Below are 17,002 nucleotides of genomic sequence, written 5' to 3'. Positions count from 1 at the left end.
TTGGTTGAATATTTTTGAGTACCCTTTTATGTTAACTTCTATTAGCATATTCTCTCTTTGCCAGTCTTATTTTCCTCTTCACTTACTCTCTCAACTTATTGTATTTGACCTGCCTCTTGTTTGAAGAATTCACCTCGCACGAATCATACCCACCTCTTTTTCTGTTTCATCACAATCTTGATCTCTTTTATCATCCATGAAGCTTTTGTTTTGCCCTGCCTTCTGCCCTTGTTGGAATGTGCCTTGCTTGTACCTGAAGCATTTCCTCCATAAAGATAATCCATTGTTCTGTTACAGTTTTTCCTGTCAGTCTTTGGTTCCATTTTATCCTGGCTAGATCCACCCACCCTCCCCCGGCCCCACCCACCCCCCCCCCGGCCCCACCCACCCCATTGAAATCAGCCCCCTTCCACGTTAGATTTTACACTTTATGTCATTCCTTGCTCTTTCCCATTATTAATCTAAATCAATGATACGATGATCACTCTTACCCAAGTGTTTCCCCACAGACAATTGGTTTACTTGGCCCACCCCATTTCCCAGCACCAGATCCAGCAATGCCTCCTTTCAATGATATAAAGGCCAAATACTGCAGATGCTGGAAACCTGAAACAAAAACAAAAAATGCTGGAAAAGCTCAGCAGGTCTGACAGCAGCTGTGGAGAGAAAGGCGGAGTTAACGTTTCGAGTCTGTATGACTCTTCTTCAGAGCTAAAGAGAAGTAAAAATATGGTGAAATATATACTGTTTAAAGGGGGGTGGGACAGGTGAAGCTGGATAGAAGGCCAGTGATAGATGGAGGCAAAGGAGAGATTGGCAAAGATATCATAAACAAAAGGTCAAAGGGGTGTTAATGGTGGTGGTACTGGCTAAAGGAGGTGCTAATAGTGACATTAAGCAGAATGTGATAATAGCCGGACCAGGGTAAGCACTCTGGAACAAACAACATGAACAAGTGACAAATGGCCTAGTTGGGGTGGGGTGGGGGGAAGGGATGGCAGTGGGAAAAAAGATCGAAAATAGGATGAAAGATAGGGATAAAACAATGAATAAAAATGGAAAAAAAATTAAAAATTATAATAATAAAAATAAGTGGGGAAAAAACGAAAAATTAAAAAATAAAAATGTATATTGGAAAAAGGGGATCAAAAAGGGGGTGAGGATGGAGGAGAGAGTTCATGATCTGAAGTTATTGAACTGAATGTTAAGTCCAGAAGGCTGTAAAGTGCCTTGTCGGAAGATGAGGTGCTGTTCCTCCAGTTTGCGTTGAGCTTCACTGGAACAATGCAGCAGGCCAAGGACAGACATGTGGGCATGAGAGCAGGGTGGAGTGTTGAAATGGCAAGCGACAGGGAGGTCTGGGTCATGCTTGCGGACAGACCGAAGGTGTTCCGCAAAGCGATCACCCAGTCTGCGTTTGGTCTGTCCAATGCAGAAGAAACCACATTGGGAGCAGCGAATGCAGTAGACCAAGTTGAGGGAAGTGCAAATGAAATGCTGCTTCACCTGAAAGGAATGTTTGGGCCCTTGGATGGCGAGGAAGCAGGAAGTAAAGGGGCAGGTGTTGCACCGTCTGTGATTACATGGGAAAGTGCCGTGGGAGGGGGATAAAGTGTTGGGGGTGATGGAGGAGTGGACCAAGGTGTCCCGGAGGGAACGATCCCTGCGGAATGCAGACAGTGGGGGTGAAGGAATGATGTGTTTGGTGGTGGCATCATGCTGGAGTTGGCGGGAATGACGGAGGATGATCCTTTGAACGCGGAGGCTGGTGGGGTGAACAGTGAAGACAAGGTGGACCCTATCATGGTTCTGGGAGGGAGAGAAAGGTGTGAGGGCAGAAGTGTGGGAGATGGGCCGGACACGGTTGAGGGCCCTGTCAACCACCGTGGGTGGAAAACCTCAGTTAAGGAAGAAGAAAGACATATTAGAAGCACTACTTTGAAAAGTGGCATCATCGGAACAGATGCGACGGAGGCGAAGGAATTGAGAGAATGGGATGGAGTCCTTACAGGAAGCGGGGTGTGAGGAGCTGTAGTCGAGGTAGCTGTGGGAGTAGGTGGGCTTGTAATGAGTATTGGTGGACAGTCTATTACCAGAAATTGAGGCAGAAGTCAAGGAAGGGAAGGGAAGTGTCGGAGATGGACCATGTGAAAGTGATGGAGGGGTGGAAATTGGAAGCAAAATTGATAAATTTTTCCAGGTCCAGACGAGAGCATGAAGCGGCATCGAAACAGTCATCAATATACCGAAGAAAGAGTTGTGGGAGGAGGCCTGAGTAGGACTGGAACAAGGAATGTTCCACATACCCCATAAAGAAACAAGCATAACTGGGGCCCATACGGGTACCCATAGCCACACCTTTTATTTGGAGGAAATGAGATGAGTTTAAGGAGAAATTGTTCAGTGTGAGGACAAGCTCAGGCAGATGGAGGAGAGTGGTGGTGGATGTGGATTGTTCGGGCCTCTGTTCAAGAAAGAAGCAGAGAGCCCTCAGACCATCCTGGTGGGGGATGGAGGTGTACAGGGATTGGAGGTCCATGGTGAAGAGGAGGTGGTTAGGGCCAGGGAACTGGAAATTGTTGATGAACCGTGGATGCTGGTGGGAAGAGACTGGAAAAGGGAGAGAGAATGGAGTCAAGATAGGAAGAAATGAGTTCCGTGGGGCAGGAACAGGCTGACATGATCGGTCTACCGGGACAGTCCTGTTTGTGGATTTTGGGTAGGAGGTAGAAGCGGGCCGTCCGAGGTTGGGAGACTATGAGGTTGGAAGCTGTGGAGGGAAGATCTCCAGAGGAGTTGAGGTCAGTGACCGTCCTGGAGACAATGGCTTGATGTTCAGTGGTGGGGTCGTGGTCCAGGGGGAGGTAGGAGGAAGTGTCTGCGAGTTGACGCTCAGCCTCTGCGAGGTAGAGGTCAGTGCGCCACACAACAACAGCACCACCCTTGTTGGCAGGTTTTATTACAAAGTCAGGGTTGGACCTGAGAGAATGGAGTGCGCCGAGTTCAGAAGGGGACAGGTTAGAGTGGGTGAGAGGAGCAGAGAAATTGAGACGACTGATGTCACGCTGACAGTTCTCAATGAAAAGATCAAGAGCAGGTAAGAGGCCAGAGGGAGGGGTCCAGGTGGAGGGGGAATACTGGAGGCGAGTGAAAGGATCCATTGAACGGGGGGAGGACTCCTGCCCAAAGAAATGAGCATGGAGATGAAGGCGAGGGCATAAGGGTATGAAACTGAGTCATTTTGCTGAGTACTGAACATTCAGCATCAAAGAGGGGAAGGTCAGAGGGTATGGTGAATACATGGCAAGGGCTGGGATTAGAAGACAGGATGGGGTTAGAGGGACGAGAAGGGGTGGAGGGTCCTGGATGGGCATTGGTATCAATGATTTGTTGGAACTTGCGTTCCTTCGCACCTGAAAGAAAGAGACAAAGTTCCTTGTTATGCCTCCTTTCTAGTTGGGCCAAGAATGTGAAGATAAAAGAGGCTCTCCTGATCATGTTTCAGAAGTTCCTCCCCATCCTTACCCTTTACTCTAACACTATACTACCAATACTTGGGCAATTAAAGTACCCCAATATCACCAACCTACAGTCAGGAACATAGGAACAGGAGTAGGCTGTTCGGCCCATCGAGCCTGCTTTGCCATTCAATTAGATCATTGCTGATCATCTACCTCAACACCACTTTCCCGTGCTATCCCCATTTCCCTTGATGTCATTGGTCTCCAGAATTCTATCGATTTCTGTTTTGAACATGCTCAATGATTGAACTTCCACAGTCCTCTCGGGTAGAGAATCCCAAAGATTCATCACCCTCTGGGTGAAGAAATTACTCCTCAACTCAGTCCTAAATGGCTTGGCCCTTTCTCTGAGATCATGTCCCCTGGTTTAAGACTCACCAGCCAGAGGAAACATCCTACCCACATCCATACTGTCATGTCCTGTCAGAATTTTGTAAGTTTCAATGAGATCATCTCTCATTCTGGAGAATACTGGCCCAATTTCCCCAATCTCTCCTCATAAAATAATCCCACCATCCCAGGGATTAGTCTGGTGAACTTCAGTTGCACTCCCTCCATGGCAAGCATATCCTTCCTTAAGGAGACCAGAACTGCACACAATACTCCAGATGAGGTCTCACCAAGGCTCTTTATAAATGCAGCAAGACATCCTTACTCCTGTACTCAAATTCCCCAGTGATGAAAGCCAATATACCATTTGCCTTCCTAACCGCTTGCTGCACCTGCATGTTAGCTTTTAGTGACTCATGAACAAGGACACCCAGGACCCTTTGGTTATAAACACTTCCCAATCTCTCCCTGTTTAGGAAATACTCTGCCTTTCTGTTTTTTCTACCAAAGTGAATAACTTCACACTTATTCATGTTGCATCCCATCTAAGAACATAGGCATGTTCTTGCCCATTCACTTAGCCCATCCAAATCCCCTTGAAGCCTCTTCCTCACAACTTACATTCCCACCTAGTTTTGTGTCATCAGCAAATTTGGGAATATTACATTTGGTTCCCACATCCAAATCATTTATGTAGATTGTGAACAGCTGTGACCCAAGCACTGATCCTTGTGGTATCCCACCAGTAACAGCCTGCTATTCTGAGAATGATTCATTTATTCCTACGCTCTGCTTAGTGTCTGTTAACCAATTGTCAATCCGTATCAGTATATAGCCCCCAATCCATGTGCTCTAGTTTTGTTTACTAACCTTCTGCGCGAGATCTTGTCAAAAGCCTTCTGAAAATCCAAATACACCACATCTACTGGTTCTCCTTTATCTATGCTACAGGTAACATCCTCAAAAAACTCCAACAGGTTTGTCACATATGCTTTCTCTTTCATAAATCCATGTTGACTCTGCCCAGTCATATCATTATTTTCCAAGTGTCGAATTATCCTTTATACTAGATTCTAACATTTTCCCTACGAAACATCAGGTCTGTAGTTCTCTGTTTTCTCTCTCCCTTCCTTCTTAAATAGTGGAGTTACATTTGCTACTTTCCAGTCTACAGGAACTTTTCCAGAATCTATAGAATTTTGAAAGATAACCACCATTATCTCTACAGCCACCTCCTTCAACACTCTGGGATGTAACTCATTAGGTCCAGGGAATTTACCAACTTACAATCCAATTAATTTTCTCGAGTACTATCTCTTTATTAATACTAATTTCTTTCTGTTCTTCATTTTCACAAGTCCCTCGGTTCCCTAGTATTTCTGGGGGATTTTCTGTATCTTCCTCCACGAAGACAGACGCACAAAGTAATTGTTTAATTTCTCCGCCATTTCCACCTGTAATTTGTTTTAGCTAATCTTTTCCTTTTCACATACCTCAAGAAGCTTTTACAATTTTTAAAGCATTTACCTTTATGTTTCTCGCTAGCTTGCATTCATTTTTCTCTTTCGCTATCAGTTTCGTGGTCTTCCTTTGCTGGATTCTAAATTGCTCCCAGTCCTCAGGCTAATCACTTTTTCTGTCAACCTTATAAACCATTTCCCTTGACCTGATGCAATCTATAACTTCCTTTGTTAGCCACAGTGGATTCACCTTTCCTGTTGGGATTTTGTGTCTTAGAGGAATGTATATTTGTTGTATACCATGTAACACTTCTTTAAATACTAGCCATTTCCTGTCTACCATCAAATCTATTAATGTATTTTCCCAATCCACCATAGTCAACTTGTTCCTCATACCTTAATAGTTTTCTTCGTTCAGATTTAAGACCTTAGTTTCAGAATGAACTATATCATTTTCAAACTTAATGTAAAATTCCATCATATTATGGTCACTATTTCCTAAAGACTCCTTTACAGCAAGGTTATTAATTAGCCCTTTCTCTTTACATAGTACTAAATCTAAAATAGCCCAATCCTTAATTGGTTCTGCAATGTACTGTTCCAAAAATCCACCTCATACACATTCCAGGTATTCATCCTCCCCAGCATTAGTGCTAATTAGATTTACCAGCCTATTTTCAAATTGAATTATTATTACTGTATTACCCATGTTACATGCAGCTCTAATTTCCTGATTTATACTGTGCTCAACATCACAGTTTGGTGGCCTGTAAACAACTCACACCAACGTTTGCTGCCCTTTGCTGTTTCTTAGTTCCACCCAAACTGATTTTACATCTTGATGCTTCGATCTAAGATCCTCTCTCACTAACGCACTAATCTCATTCCTTATTAACAGCGCTACCCCACCTCCTTTTACTTTTTGCTTATCTTTCCTAAATGACGATTATCCTTTAATATTCAATTCCTGATCTTGGTCACCTTGTACCTTAATCTCCGTAATGGCAATTAAATCATACCCATTCATCCCTATTTGTGCCTTCAAATCATCTACCTTGTTGCGGGTGCAGCGTGCAATCAGACAAATTTATCTTTTTAACATTATTCCATATTCTGATCCAATTTGATCCTATTCTTGTACATCCCTGTGATTTCCTTGCAGATTTGCTCCTATCTCTCTTTCTCACCCTATTTGGACCCTATATAATACCCCGCAGTAGTGTGATCAAACCCTCTTTTCTCCTCAACTCTAACCAAATAGATTTATCCTTTCCCCCTTAAGGACATCCACTCTTTTTTTTCTTCTCTTTTTTTCCTTCACTATCTTTTCTGAACACTTTATATCTTTGACCATTAAGTGCACATTTCTCAGTATTTTTAAACCATGTTTCCGTTATTGCCACAAAACATATTCTCACACTGCTATTTGCCCTTGTATCTCACCAACCTTATTCACCATGCTTTGTGTATTTACATGCATGTTTTCTAAATCTTCCTTTCTGTTCCCCGTAATCCTCCTTAGTCTACACCTGTCTAATATGGTACTACTCCCTTCTGTAGTACAGTCCAACACTCTCACTTTATGCACCTTATTCCTATTTTCTATGTGCTGGTGCCCAACCCCGTCAATTTAGTTTAAACCCTCCCCATACACACTGACTGGCCTTTTTTTACATTTATTCATTCATGGGATGTGGCCGGCACTGGCTAGGCCAGCATTGATTGCCCATCCCTAATTGCCCTAGGGAAGGTGGTGGTGAGCTGTCTTCTTGAACCGCTGTAGTCCATGTGGTGTAGGTACACCCACTGTGCTGTTAGAAGGGTAGTTCCAGGAGCTTGACCCAGCGACAGTGAAGGAACGGCGATATATTTCTAAGTCAGGATGGTGAGTGGCTTGGAGGGGAGCTTCCAGGTGGTGGTGTTCCCATGTGTCTGCTGCCCTTGTCCTTCTAGATGGTAATGGTCATGAATTTTGGAAGATTTTGGGAGTGAAGTGTTGAGTGCTGAATGTTTTCAGTCAGTTCCTCAGCAAAAACCCTATTTTACTTACCACAGGGTAACTTTTTTGTGTTAAGTCACTAACTGGCATCCACCTGGAGGACCCAAAAGATTTCAATGAGATTACAAAGAATGACTCAGACTTTCTATTGAAACAGGAAAGGAGATACTACCGGATACTATCCCTCCATGTACCTCCAGAAATCAGGAGCAACTGAGAAGTCAGGATTCAGCACAAACAGAAGGAACCTCCCTCCACCAAGAAGGTAAGTCCCTGTCCAAAGAGCGTGGCATGGTGCCAATGGTCAAACTCAATCAACACAGGTGGTAATCTGGCAGAGGGGATTGCCCGCCCTTTATAGAGCTCATTGTGTTTTTATTCCGCTGCTTTCATTGTGGCTTTGATAACAAATGGTCAGTCAGCTCTACCACCTTGCTACCCTAGCAGTGAAGCTGAAAATTAATCCCATTGTTTCTGCTCTCAGTTCTAAACATCATTGGAAAACTGGGATCTTGTGTTTTCTGCTGTTCTTTGAATGCTTATGATTCACAGCAGGTTCCTGGAGTAACACAACATCTCCAGAAGAACAGAGGCACTTATTCCTTGTGCAATGTTGGTGGATTGGCCCCATCTTTAACTAAACACATTCACATATCCAGAATGATGTCCTGATTTTTCATGAATGGGGCAATGGTGCTAATCGCATCTGCTCACAACAGTGCTGATTATAAAAGGAGAATAGTTCACTTTAACCACCCAGCAACATGCGTCAAACACCCCAAGCATTACAGGGTTAAACAAAATAAGCCTGCAACTCCACATTGTGCTTTTATGCCAATTTCAGTGATTACAACTTTGTTCCCAACCCCCATTATGAAAGTAAGTATTACAAATCTCAAATATGCCCCAGGCCTTGGGTTCAATGGTTTTAATTACTCCTGAAAGTGGTCCCTATGTCTCATATATCCAGGAGTCTACCCAGACAGCCCAATATCTGACTGAGTGTCAAGGCCATGTTTCAGAACCTCACACAAGTTAGCAATTGACTTCTCCACACTCTCGAACATGTTCTAGAAATTCCCTGGAAAAGAATTGAACAGCCTGGGGCTCTTTTCTCCAGAAAAGAGAAAAGCAAGTGGGTGACCTGATAGAGGTCTTTAAGATTGTGAAAGGGTTTAATAGGTTAGATATAGAGATGTTTCCACTTGCAGGGAGACGAGGATAAGGGGCCATAAGAATAAGATAGTCACTAATAAATCCAACAAGGAATTCGGGAAAAACCTTTTTACCCAGACATTGTTTAGAATGGGGATTTCACTGCCACATAGGGTAATTGAGACAAATATTCTAGATGTCTTCAAGGAGAAGCTAAATAAATGGTGTGGTAGCATTGTGGTTGTATTATTAGATGAGTAATCCCAAGGCCTGGTCTAATGATCAGGAGAAATTAACTCAAATATCACTATGGCTTTTGATGAATTTAAATTATTTCTGATTCCAAAGATTCCCCTGCACTTCAGGACAGTTCACTGTACCTCCTTTCTGCTGGCATTGGCATCCTGGACATTTGTTACTACCCCAATAACCACGTCTCCTCTTGTCCACGCTGTTAATGTCTTGTCAATTACATTGTTATGGGTTGTTAATGTCAATTGCATTGTTAAAGATAAGAGAAACAGGCGATGGTTGTTAATTGTCTTTGAGTACATATAAGTAGGGGAGAGCTGGGACACTGGGCTGTGTGGGAGGAGTGCTATGAGACTGAACAAGTCAATCAAGTCTCTCAATAAAGGAAAGGTCTGTGTCTTGGGCAGGGATTTTCCGGCCCTGTCATGGGCGGGGCCCATCGTGGGCGAGGCGGCGCCCCAGCCAGAATGCGGTGGAACCGGAAAATTGCGGCAGCAGGCAGGTGCAGAAAATCCCGCCCTTGGTTTCAGCTTCACCAAAAAGTGTGGGTCCTGTTAACACACATTGCTGCTTCTTCTTCTCAACATGCACAATCTGCTTTCTCACACGATGTATGCTCCACACGATTTTCCACTCCAGGTTATACAGGCTTGGATGCAAGGCATGTCTGGAGGGATTTCCAGGATCCCAGGAAATCACCGCCATAAAGACATGTGCTTAAACTAGCATAGGGGAGAATCTCTCCCCTCCATTGTGTTTCTAGTCATGAATGTACGAACGCTAGGCAGAGTTTCCAGACCCTCTACTTGCACACTGTCTTGGATTTCACCTCATGAAGCTAGAGAATCTTTTTTGAAGGGGTTTTGAAGCCCCCCCATTGCAGGTTCTGGTTTATTTGAGAGGGGCTTTTGTGGACCAGGAAAATAAATAACAGGTTTCTATTACTACAGAAATACGTTCATAAATGGGGACCACAATGGAAAAAAAGAAACTGCCAATGTTTCAGAATTTATGTTATTTCAATTGCTGTGGAGTTATTAATAATAAAAATTAAAGCAATTAAACACTCTCATGTATTTGGAATCAGATGTTAAAGGACAAATGGGGATTACAGAATCCATGAGGGCAAGCGATGATTTCAAAGGGAAATCATCTTTGATGTCCTAATTCCCACCATGTAAACCAATTGAGCTCATCAGTTACTAAGAACCTCAAGCATTCCGATTGGCAGCACTACTAACCAATCATGTCATGGGATAGGGAGTGTTTCCAAACCATAACTTCAATGATGTCGCTTTTATTTAAGCTTGAGTTCTCAACAAGTATTGGGAGGTTGTGTTGAAAGAGCATGCTAGGACAATTAAATAGAAAACCACAAGTGCAAGCTTTTCCCTGGGTCAGACAGCATCTAGAACATGTGGTCATATGGTCAGATCTCAGCTGAGGGCTACACAATTCACACTTAGATTGAGGGCCCTCAGTTGTCATAACAGAACAGAGAGAAGTGAGGCTCTTCAGTTTGAAAACGCTCAGACTTCGTCTAATCAAAGCCTTTAAACTACTCAATCATCAAATCATAGAATGGTTACAGAACAGAAGGAAGCCATTCAGCCCGTGGTGTTCTTGCCAACTCTCTGTAAGAGCACCTCAGTGAATCCTCTCCCCCATCCTTTCCTAGTCACCTGGCGAATTTTCACTCTCAGGTACTTGTTCAATTTCCTTTTGAAAGCAGCAGTTGAATCTTTCTCCTCCACACTCTCAGGCGGTACAATTCACATCCTAACCACTTAGCAACGACAACTTATATAGCATCCTTAATGTAACAAACCATCACAGGATGCTTCACAGAAGCATTATAAAACAAAACTTGACACGGAGCCACATAAGGTGATATTGGGCATTAGGTCAAAGGGGTAGGTTTTGAGGAGCACTTTAAAGGAGCAAAGTGAGCTAGAGAGGCAGAGAGGTTTAGTGAGGGAATTCTAGAGCTTGGGGCCCAGGCAGCTGAAGGACCAGCCTCCAATGGTGGAGCAATTAAAATGGGGGATGCTCAAGAGGCCAGAATTAGCGGAGCGCGGATATCTCGGAGGGTTGTGGGGCTGGAGGAGATTACAGAGATAGGGCGGGGTGAGGCAATGAAGGGATTTGAAAACAAGGGTGAGAACCTTAAAACTAAGCTGTGTAAAAATATTTTTCTTTATGTCACCATTGTTTCTTTTGCCATTCACCTTAATCTGGTGCCTCTTGGTTCTTGACCCTCCCACCAAAGGGAACAGTTTCTCTCTATTGACTCTGCCCAGTGTGTTCCTGATTTTGAACACCTCTATCTAATCTCCTCTCAACCTTCTCTAATGAGAACAACCCAGCTTTTCCAATTTATGTAACTAAGCCCTTCGTCCCTGGAGCCATTCTTGTGACTCTTCTCTGCACACTCCCTAAAGCTTCAAATCCTTTCTTATAGTGCGATGCCCAGAATTGGACACAATAGTCTAGTTGAGGCCGAAACATTGTTTTATAAAGTTTCATCATAACTTGCTTCTTTTCATATTTCATGCCTCTATTTATAAAGCTCAGGACCCCATATGCCTTCTAAACAATTTTTCAACCTGGCTTGTCACCTGCGACATTTTGTGCCCCAGATTCCTGCAACCCCATTTAGAATTGTCCCCTTTATTTTATATTGTTCCTCCTTGTTCTTCCTACCAAAAGATATCACTTCACACTTCTCTGCATTAAATTTCATCTGCTATGTATTCGCCCATTTCACCAGCCTGTCCATGTCCTCTTGAAGTCTATCACTCTCCTCACTGATCACAATACTTTCAAATGTTGTGTCATCTAAAAATTATGAAATTGTACCCAAATCTAGGTCATTGATATATATCAGGAAGAACAGTGGTCCTAATACCAATCCATCCAAACCTTCCTCCAGTCTGAAAAACAGTCATTCATCACTTCTCTCTGTTTCCTGTCAAGGAGCCATCTTTGTATCCATGCTGCCACTATACCCTTTATTCCACCAGTTTCAGCTTTGCTAGCAAGCCTGTTGTGTGGCACTGCATCAAACACCTTTTGGAAGTCCATGTACACCACAGCAACAGCATTACCCTCATCAACCCTCCCTGTTACCTCAGCAAAAAACTCAAGCAAGTTAATTAAACATGATTTGCCTTTAACAAATTCATGATTTCATTAACAAATCAATAACAACTTTCTTAATTAATCCACATTTGACCAAGTGACTTTTAGTGACTAAAGGAACTACTGGACATGAAATATAACATGGTGTCCCCAAAGGTCAATTTCAGGATCACTGCACTTTTTAATATTTATGACATGAATCTGGATATCATTTCATAGCTGGCGTGTGACACCAAACGTAAGAATGTATTAAACAGTGAGGAGGATGGTCACAGGTTTCAGGAGGACTTAGACTGGTGAAATGGGCAGACAAATGGCAGATGAAATTTGATGCAAAACGTTAAGTGATACATTTGATTGGAAGAATGAGGACAGGCAATGTGAACTGCATGGTACAATTTTAAAGAGAGCTCAGGAACAGAGAGACCCGAAGGTATATGTACACAAATCTTTGAAGATGGCAGGGCAAGTTGATAAAGCTGTTAAAAAGCACATGGTATATTTGGCTTTTCAAGTACAGGCATGTAGTACAGAAGTAAAGAAGTTATGATAAACCTTTATAAAGCAGTAGTTAGACCTCAGCTGTAGTCTTGTGTTCATTTTTGGGCGCCGCACTTTCAGAAAAGAGTTGAGATCTTGGAGAGGATGCAGAGGAGATTTACCAGAAAGATGCCGGGGATGAAGGAATTCAGTTAAATAGTTGTTTGGTAGTACAGAACTTGAGTATTGTTGAAAAAAGACATTTTGTTGAAGCTTTTCATCTTGCACTCATCAGGACAATTGCAAGAAATACCAATGTCAGGGGAAGCAACAACTTTATACTGGATGAGAAGAGAGTGCTTATTGGTTGGCAAGTGGACTCTGATTGTTAGAGGTATTGCCATGGAGAATGCAGCAGTGGACACAGTTGTCTGCCAAGCATTGTTTGAAATTTAAACCAGGCAGCTTGACTTCGATTGGTCAAGACATTGCCCAGGGAATGAACCAGCGAATGGTTATCACTTATTTTGTTTAGCTGAAATAGGTGCAATGTGTACATGTTCTTTCTGTCTGAAAAGAACAGGGCCCTGTGTATTAATATATGTAGCTTCATTGGTATTTTCTTATGAATTGTCCTGATGAGTGGAAGATGAAAAGCTTCAACAAAAAAGTCTCTTTTGACCAGCAATACTCGAATTCGGTTAATGTGGAGAGACTGGAGAAACTGGATGTGTTCTCCTGGGTTGATAAGACATAAATTTAACTTACTTAGACTTAGTTCCTCTGGTCTCGTGTGGGACAATTGCAGCAGGTCTGCACACCACAACTCCACCCGCCCCATCCACAGTCCGCAGTCCATGGTCCATCTCAATCTCTTCCAGTCCAACCCAGGTGTTGTCCCACTCTTGAAGGTCCTCCTTAAATGTGCTTCACCAGATTGTCTTTGGCTGGTGCTATATTCTTCCATCTGGTGGTGTGCATTCTACTGCGACTGTGGTGGGGCATAGTGTCAGAAGGTGAAATACGTGTCCTGCCAGTCTCAGTCACCTTTCCACCACAATGTCCCAGAGGCTCCTCTGACCAGTCCTCTGTAGCACTGCATTGGGTAATGCTGTCTCTCCATGTGATCTTATGTCGGCAGCGCTGTTGAAAGAAGTCCAACTTACGTGACATCTTTGCTGTTCTCTTCTGTGTCTCGCTGGCACATATTGCAGTTGGTATTACAATGGACATGTAGAGTCACAGTTTCATGGCCATGTTGATGGTGCCAGACTGTGTGGAGTTGCTGGAAGACTGATACTGCTTTGTCTTGTGTGGGTGTCGGTCTCTACATGGCCCACCCTGGAGATGCTGCTCCTTAGTCAGGGGAAGTGGTCAACGACCTCAATGGTCTCTTGATTCTTGATTTAATGAAGATGTCTATAAAACACAAGCTTTATTGAAACATTGCTTACTGCCCTGACTATAATAACCTGCTGATTTCCAGCATTTTCTGTTTTTATCTCAGAATAATGCCCGATAGTGATGGGACCTGTTTCTGTCCAGTCACCATTGTCTTGGTCTTCTTGCAGCTGATGTGTGGACCAACCTTGGTGCTGCTACTCACAAGGCTGGTGGTCATGTCTTGGAGCGCACGTGATTCTTCAGCCAACCAGACGATATTGTCTGTGAAACCCAGGTGCGTCAGCCAGTGGCGTTGCCATGGGATACCGAAGTCTGCACCCACCGTCACCTTCCTCATGATGAACTCAATAAGCACGAGGGACAGGAATGGGGAGGGTATGCAGCCTTGCCTTACTCCTGTGATTATGTTGAAGGAGTCCGTGCTGGTCTTGACGCAGCAGCTGGAGTCGCGGGATCAGACTTTGCAGATGTCAATATACCGCTCCAGGATGCTGTACTGTCTTGCAATGTACCAGAGTCACTTCCAATGGGCACGATCGAAAGCCTTCTTGAGATCAGTGAAGTTGGTAACAAATGGCTTCTGATGCTCTTGGCTCTGCTCTATGATCTTCCTGAGTGAAAAGATCTGATCGCTGCGTGATCTGCTGCCCTGGAAACAGACCTGCTCTTCGTGAAGGGTACTGTCTACTTCTGCTTTCAACAGATTTAAAATAATTGGCAAAAGAATCAGCAAGATGAGATGAGCTGTATTCACAGCGAGTTGTTACATTCTGGAATGTGACTGTCTGAAAGGGCTGTCAAAGAAGATTCAAAAATAATTCTCAGAAGGGAATTGGATAAGGATTTAAAAAGGGAAACTTAGCAGAGCTGCTGGGAAGGAGCTTGGGAAGAGGATTCATTGAATTAAACAATAATCAAAAAGCAGAAAACTGCAGACGCTGGAAATCTGAAATAAAAACAGAAAATACTGGAAATACTCATCAGGTTATTATAGTCAGGGCAATAAAGCTCTTGTTTTATAGACATCTTCATAAAATCATGAAGTTTATAGTTATGGCAGCACCTGAGGAGAGAAACAAAGTTAGGGTTTCGGGTCGATGACCTTTCATCAGAATTGGGAACAGTTCGAGACGTAATAGATCTGAGCAAGAGGTGGGGGACAAGGACAAAGGCAGGCCTGTGATGGGCTGGAAGACAGGAGAGATTGAATGAGAGAAGATTTAGTCTTCCAGAGCCAAAGGGAACAGAGATGGGGCAAGAAAAGAAACAAAGAGACAAGAGACATGCCCCGAGCAGGTGCCACTGACTGAAAGAATAAGAGATAAACTAAAATGACCCAAGAAAAGGGGACAAAATGGTGGTGGACAGAGTTTATGCTCTAACATTGTTGAACTCAACATTGAGTCTGGAAGGTTGTAAAGTCCCTCATCAAGTTCAAGGTTACTGACTTGCTACAAGCCCATTTTATATTGCAAACTAATTTCACCCCCTATAACTCAATGCTATAAACTCAAACTCAAATCTGCAGCTAGAAACTTCAAAGTCCAGTCACATTCTCAGCATCACTCCAACTATGCTGATCTTGCTTCTCTGGAATTGAAGCAGAAACCTCGAAGCTCCACAGGCAGAATGGGAGCACTTTGAGGAAATGGGGAGACTCCAGGGCTTGTGGCACAGATGGCCAGTTTGTGTGGCAATCCTCAATTGAAGCACTCAATTCATTATTCAACAAGGAGTAGAGAGTGTGGGTTTAGATGGGAAGAACAAAATTTGCTCAGATCAAGACATGAGACAAGACATGAGTCTGCGGAGCAGACTCGATGGGCCGAACGGCCTAATTTCTGCTCCTATGTATTATGGACAAAGACAAGACCCAAGCTACAGACCAGGCTAACTGGGCACTACCATCTTTTTGAAGATTAGTATTTAAAATCACTTGGAGCTTGACATCATTTAAAATGTCATGTAGTCAGTATTGGCCCTGACTCTCAGGCATTGTGGGTTCAAATCCCACTCGAGAGACTTGAGTGCTGAAGCCTAACTCGACACTCCAGTGCAGTATTGAGGGAGTGCTAGGCTGTCGAAGGTGCTATCTTTCAGATGAGATGTTAATCTGAGACCTGGTCTGCCCTCTCTGATGAACATGCAAGATTCCAAGGCTCTATTTTGAAGAAGAGCAGGGGAGTTCACCCCATTGTCCTGACCAATATTTATCCCTCAACCAAAGACCCCTAAAAACATCTCTGAAGAAGAGTCATACAGACTTGAAACATTAACTCTGTTTCTCTCTCCACAGATGCTGCTAGACCTGCTGAGTTTTTCCAGCACTTTCTGTTTTTATCCTAAAAGCAGATTATCTGGTCATGATCACATTGCTGTTTGTGGGATCTTGCTGTGCACAAATGGGCTGTTGCACTTCCTACATTACACTAGTGACTATACTTCAAAAAGTCCTTCATTGGCTGTAAAGCTGTTGTGAAAGGTGCTATATAAATGCAAGTCTTTCTTTTGTGATTGAATTGATGAATAACGCTGAGGGTAAATACAGTCAGAGCAAAATACCCCTCTCTGTGTGAGATGACTTTTGAAAATGAAGCCCATTTGCCCTGGTCTGAGCCTGCCTTTGTGATTGTTCTCACAGTGTCTCTGGGCAGCCTGGGATTGCTCTGAGGGCAAATGCTATTCGATGACTCCTGTTTACTGCACAGGGATTCCAAGCAAAATGCAGCACTTCAACCCAGTATGGAGACTAATCCAGAGGCATCTAAACCTGGAAAAACTCCTGCTGGTTTGCTATATGTAAATGTAACGGGCATGGCTGGGATGGATGGTATCACAGAGTGATGGGGAAGGTCTATAAAATGGGTTTCCATGATGAATATCCTCACTGATAACAGATAAATTACTGTCCTTTCTTTCTCTGAAAAGGATTCTGACAGAAAGCACCCACTCCTGTATTACTTCAGTTACGTAGATAGATTGGAGAAGTTGGGACTGTTTTCCTTGGAGAAGAGAAGGTTGAGAGGAGATTTGATAGAGGTGTTCAAAATCATGAGGGGTCTGGACAGGGTAGATAGGGAGAAACTATTCCCACTGGTGGAAGCAGAGGGCACAGATTGGCAAAAGAGACAATGTAGACATGAGGAGAAATGTCTTCACACAGTGGGTTAGGGTGTGGAATGCACTGCCTGAGTGTGTGGTGGAGGCAGGGTCAATTAGGCACTCAAGAGGGAATTTGATTTTTTTTCATGGGTCGTGGG

At 43.5% G+C, this 17,002-nt stretch overlaps 1 protein-coding gene across 2 annotated transcripts in view; it reads left to right on the top strand.

The window, feature by feature from the left end:
* Positions 1–17,002, top strand: part of ncf1 (neutrophil cytosolic factor 1) — a 130,561-nt gene that overhangs the window by 105,449 nt on the left and 8,110 nt on the right. For both annotated transcript variants that reach the window (XM_078548756.1, XM_078548755.1), the window contains exon 9: positions 7,468–7,575. In XM_078548756.1, coding sequence (XP_078404882.1) covers positions 7,468–7,575 — 108 coding nt within the window. The remainder of the gene's footprint in view (positions 1–7,467; positions 7,576–17,002) is intronic.

The sequence above is a fragment of the Cetorhinus maximus genome, chromosome 9 (assembly GCF_964194155.1).
Source record: "Cetorhinus maximus chromosome 9, sCetMax3.hap1.1, whole genome shotgun sequence".
Taxonomy (NCBI): domain Eukaryota; kingdom Metazoa; phylum Chordata; class Chondrichthyes; order Lamniformes; family Cetorhinidae; genus Cetorhinus; species Cetorhinus maximus.
Note: the sequence above shows the minus strand (reverse complement) of the source record. Positions and strands in the feature narration are given on the sequence as shown.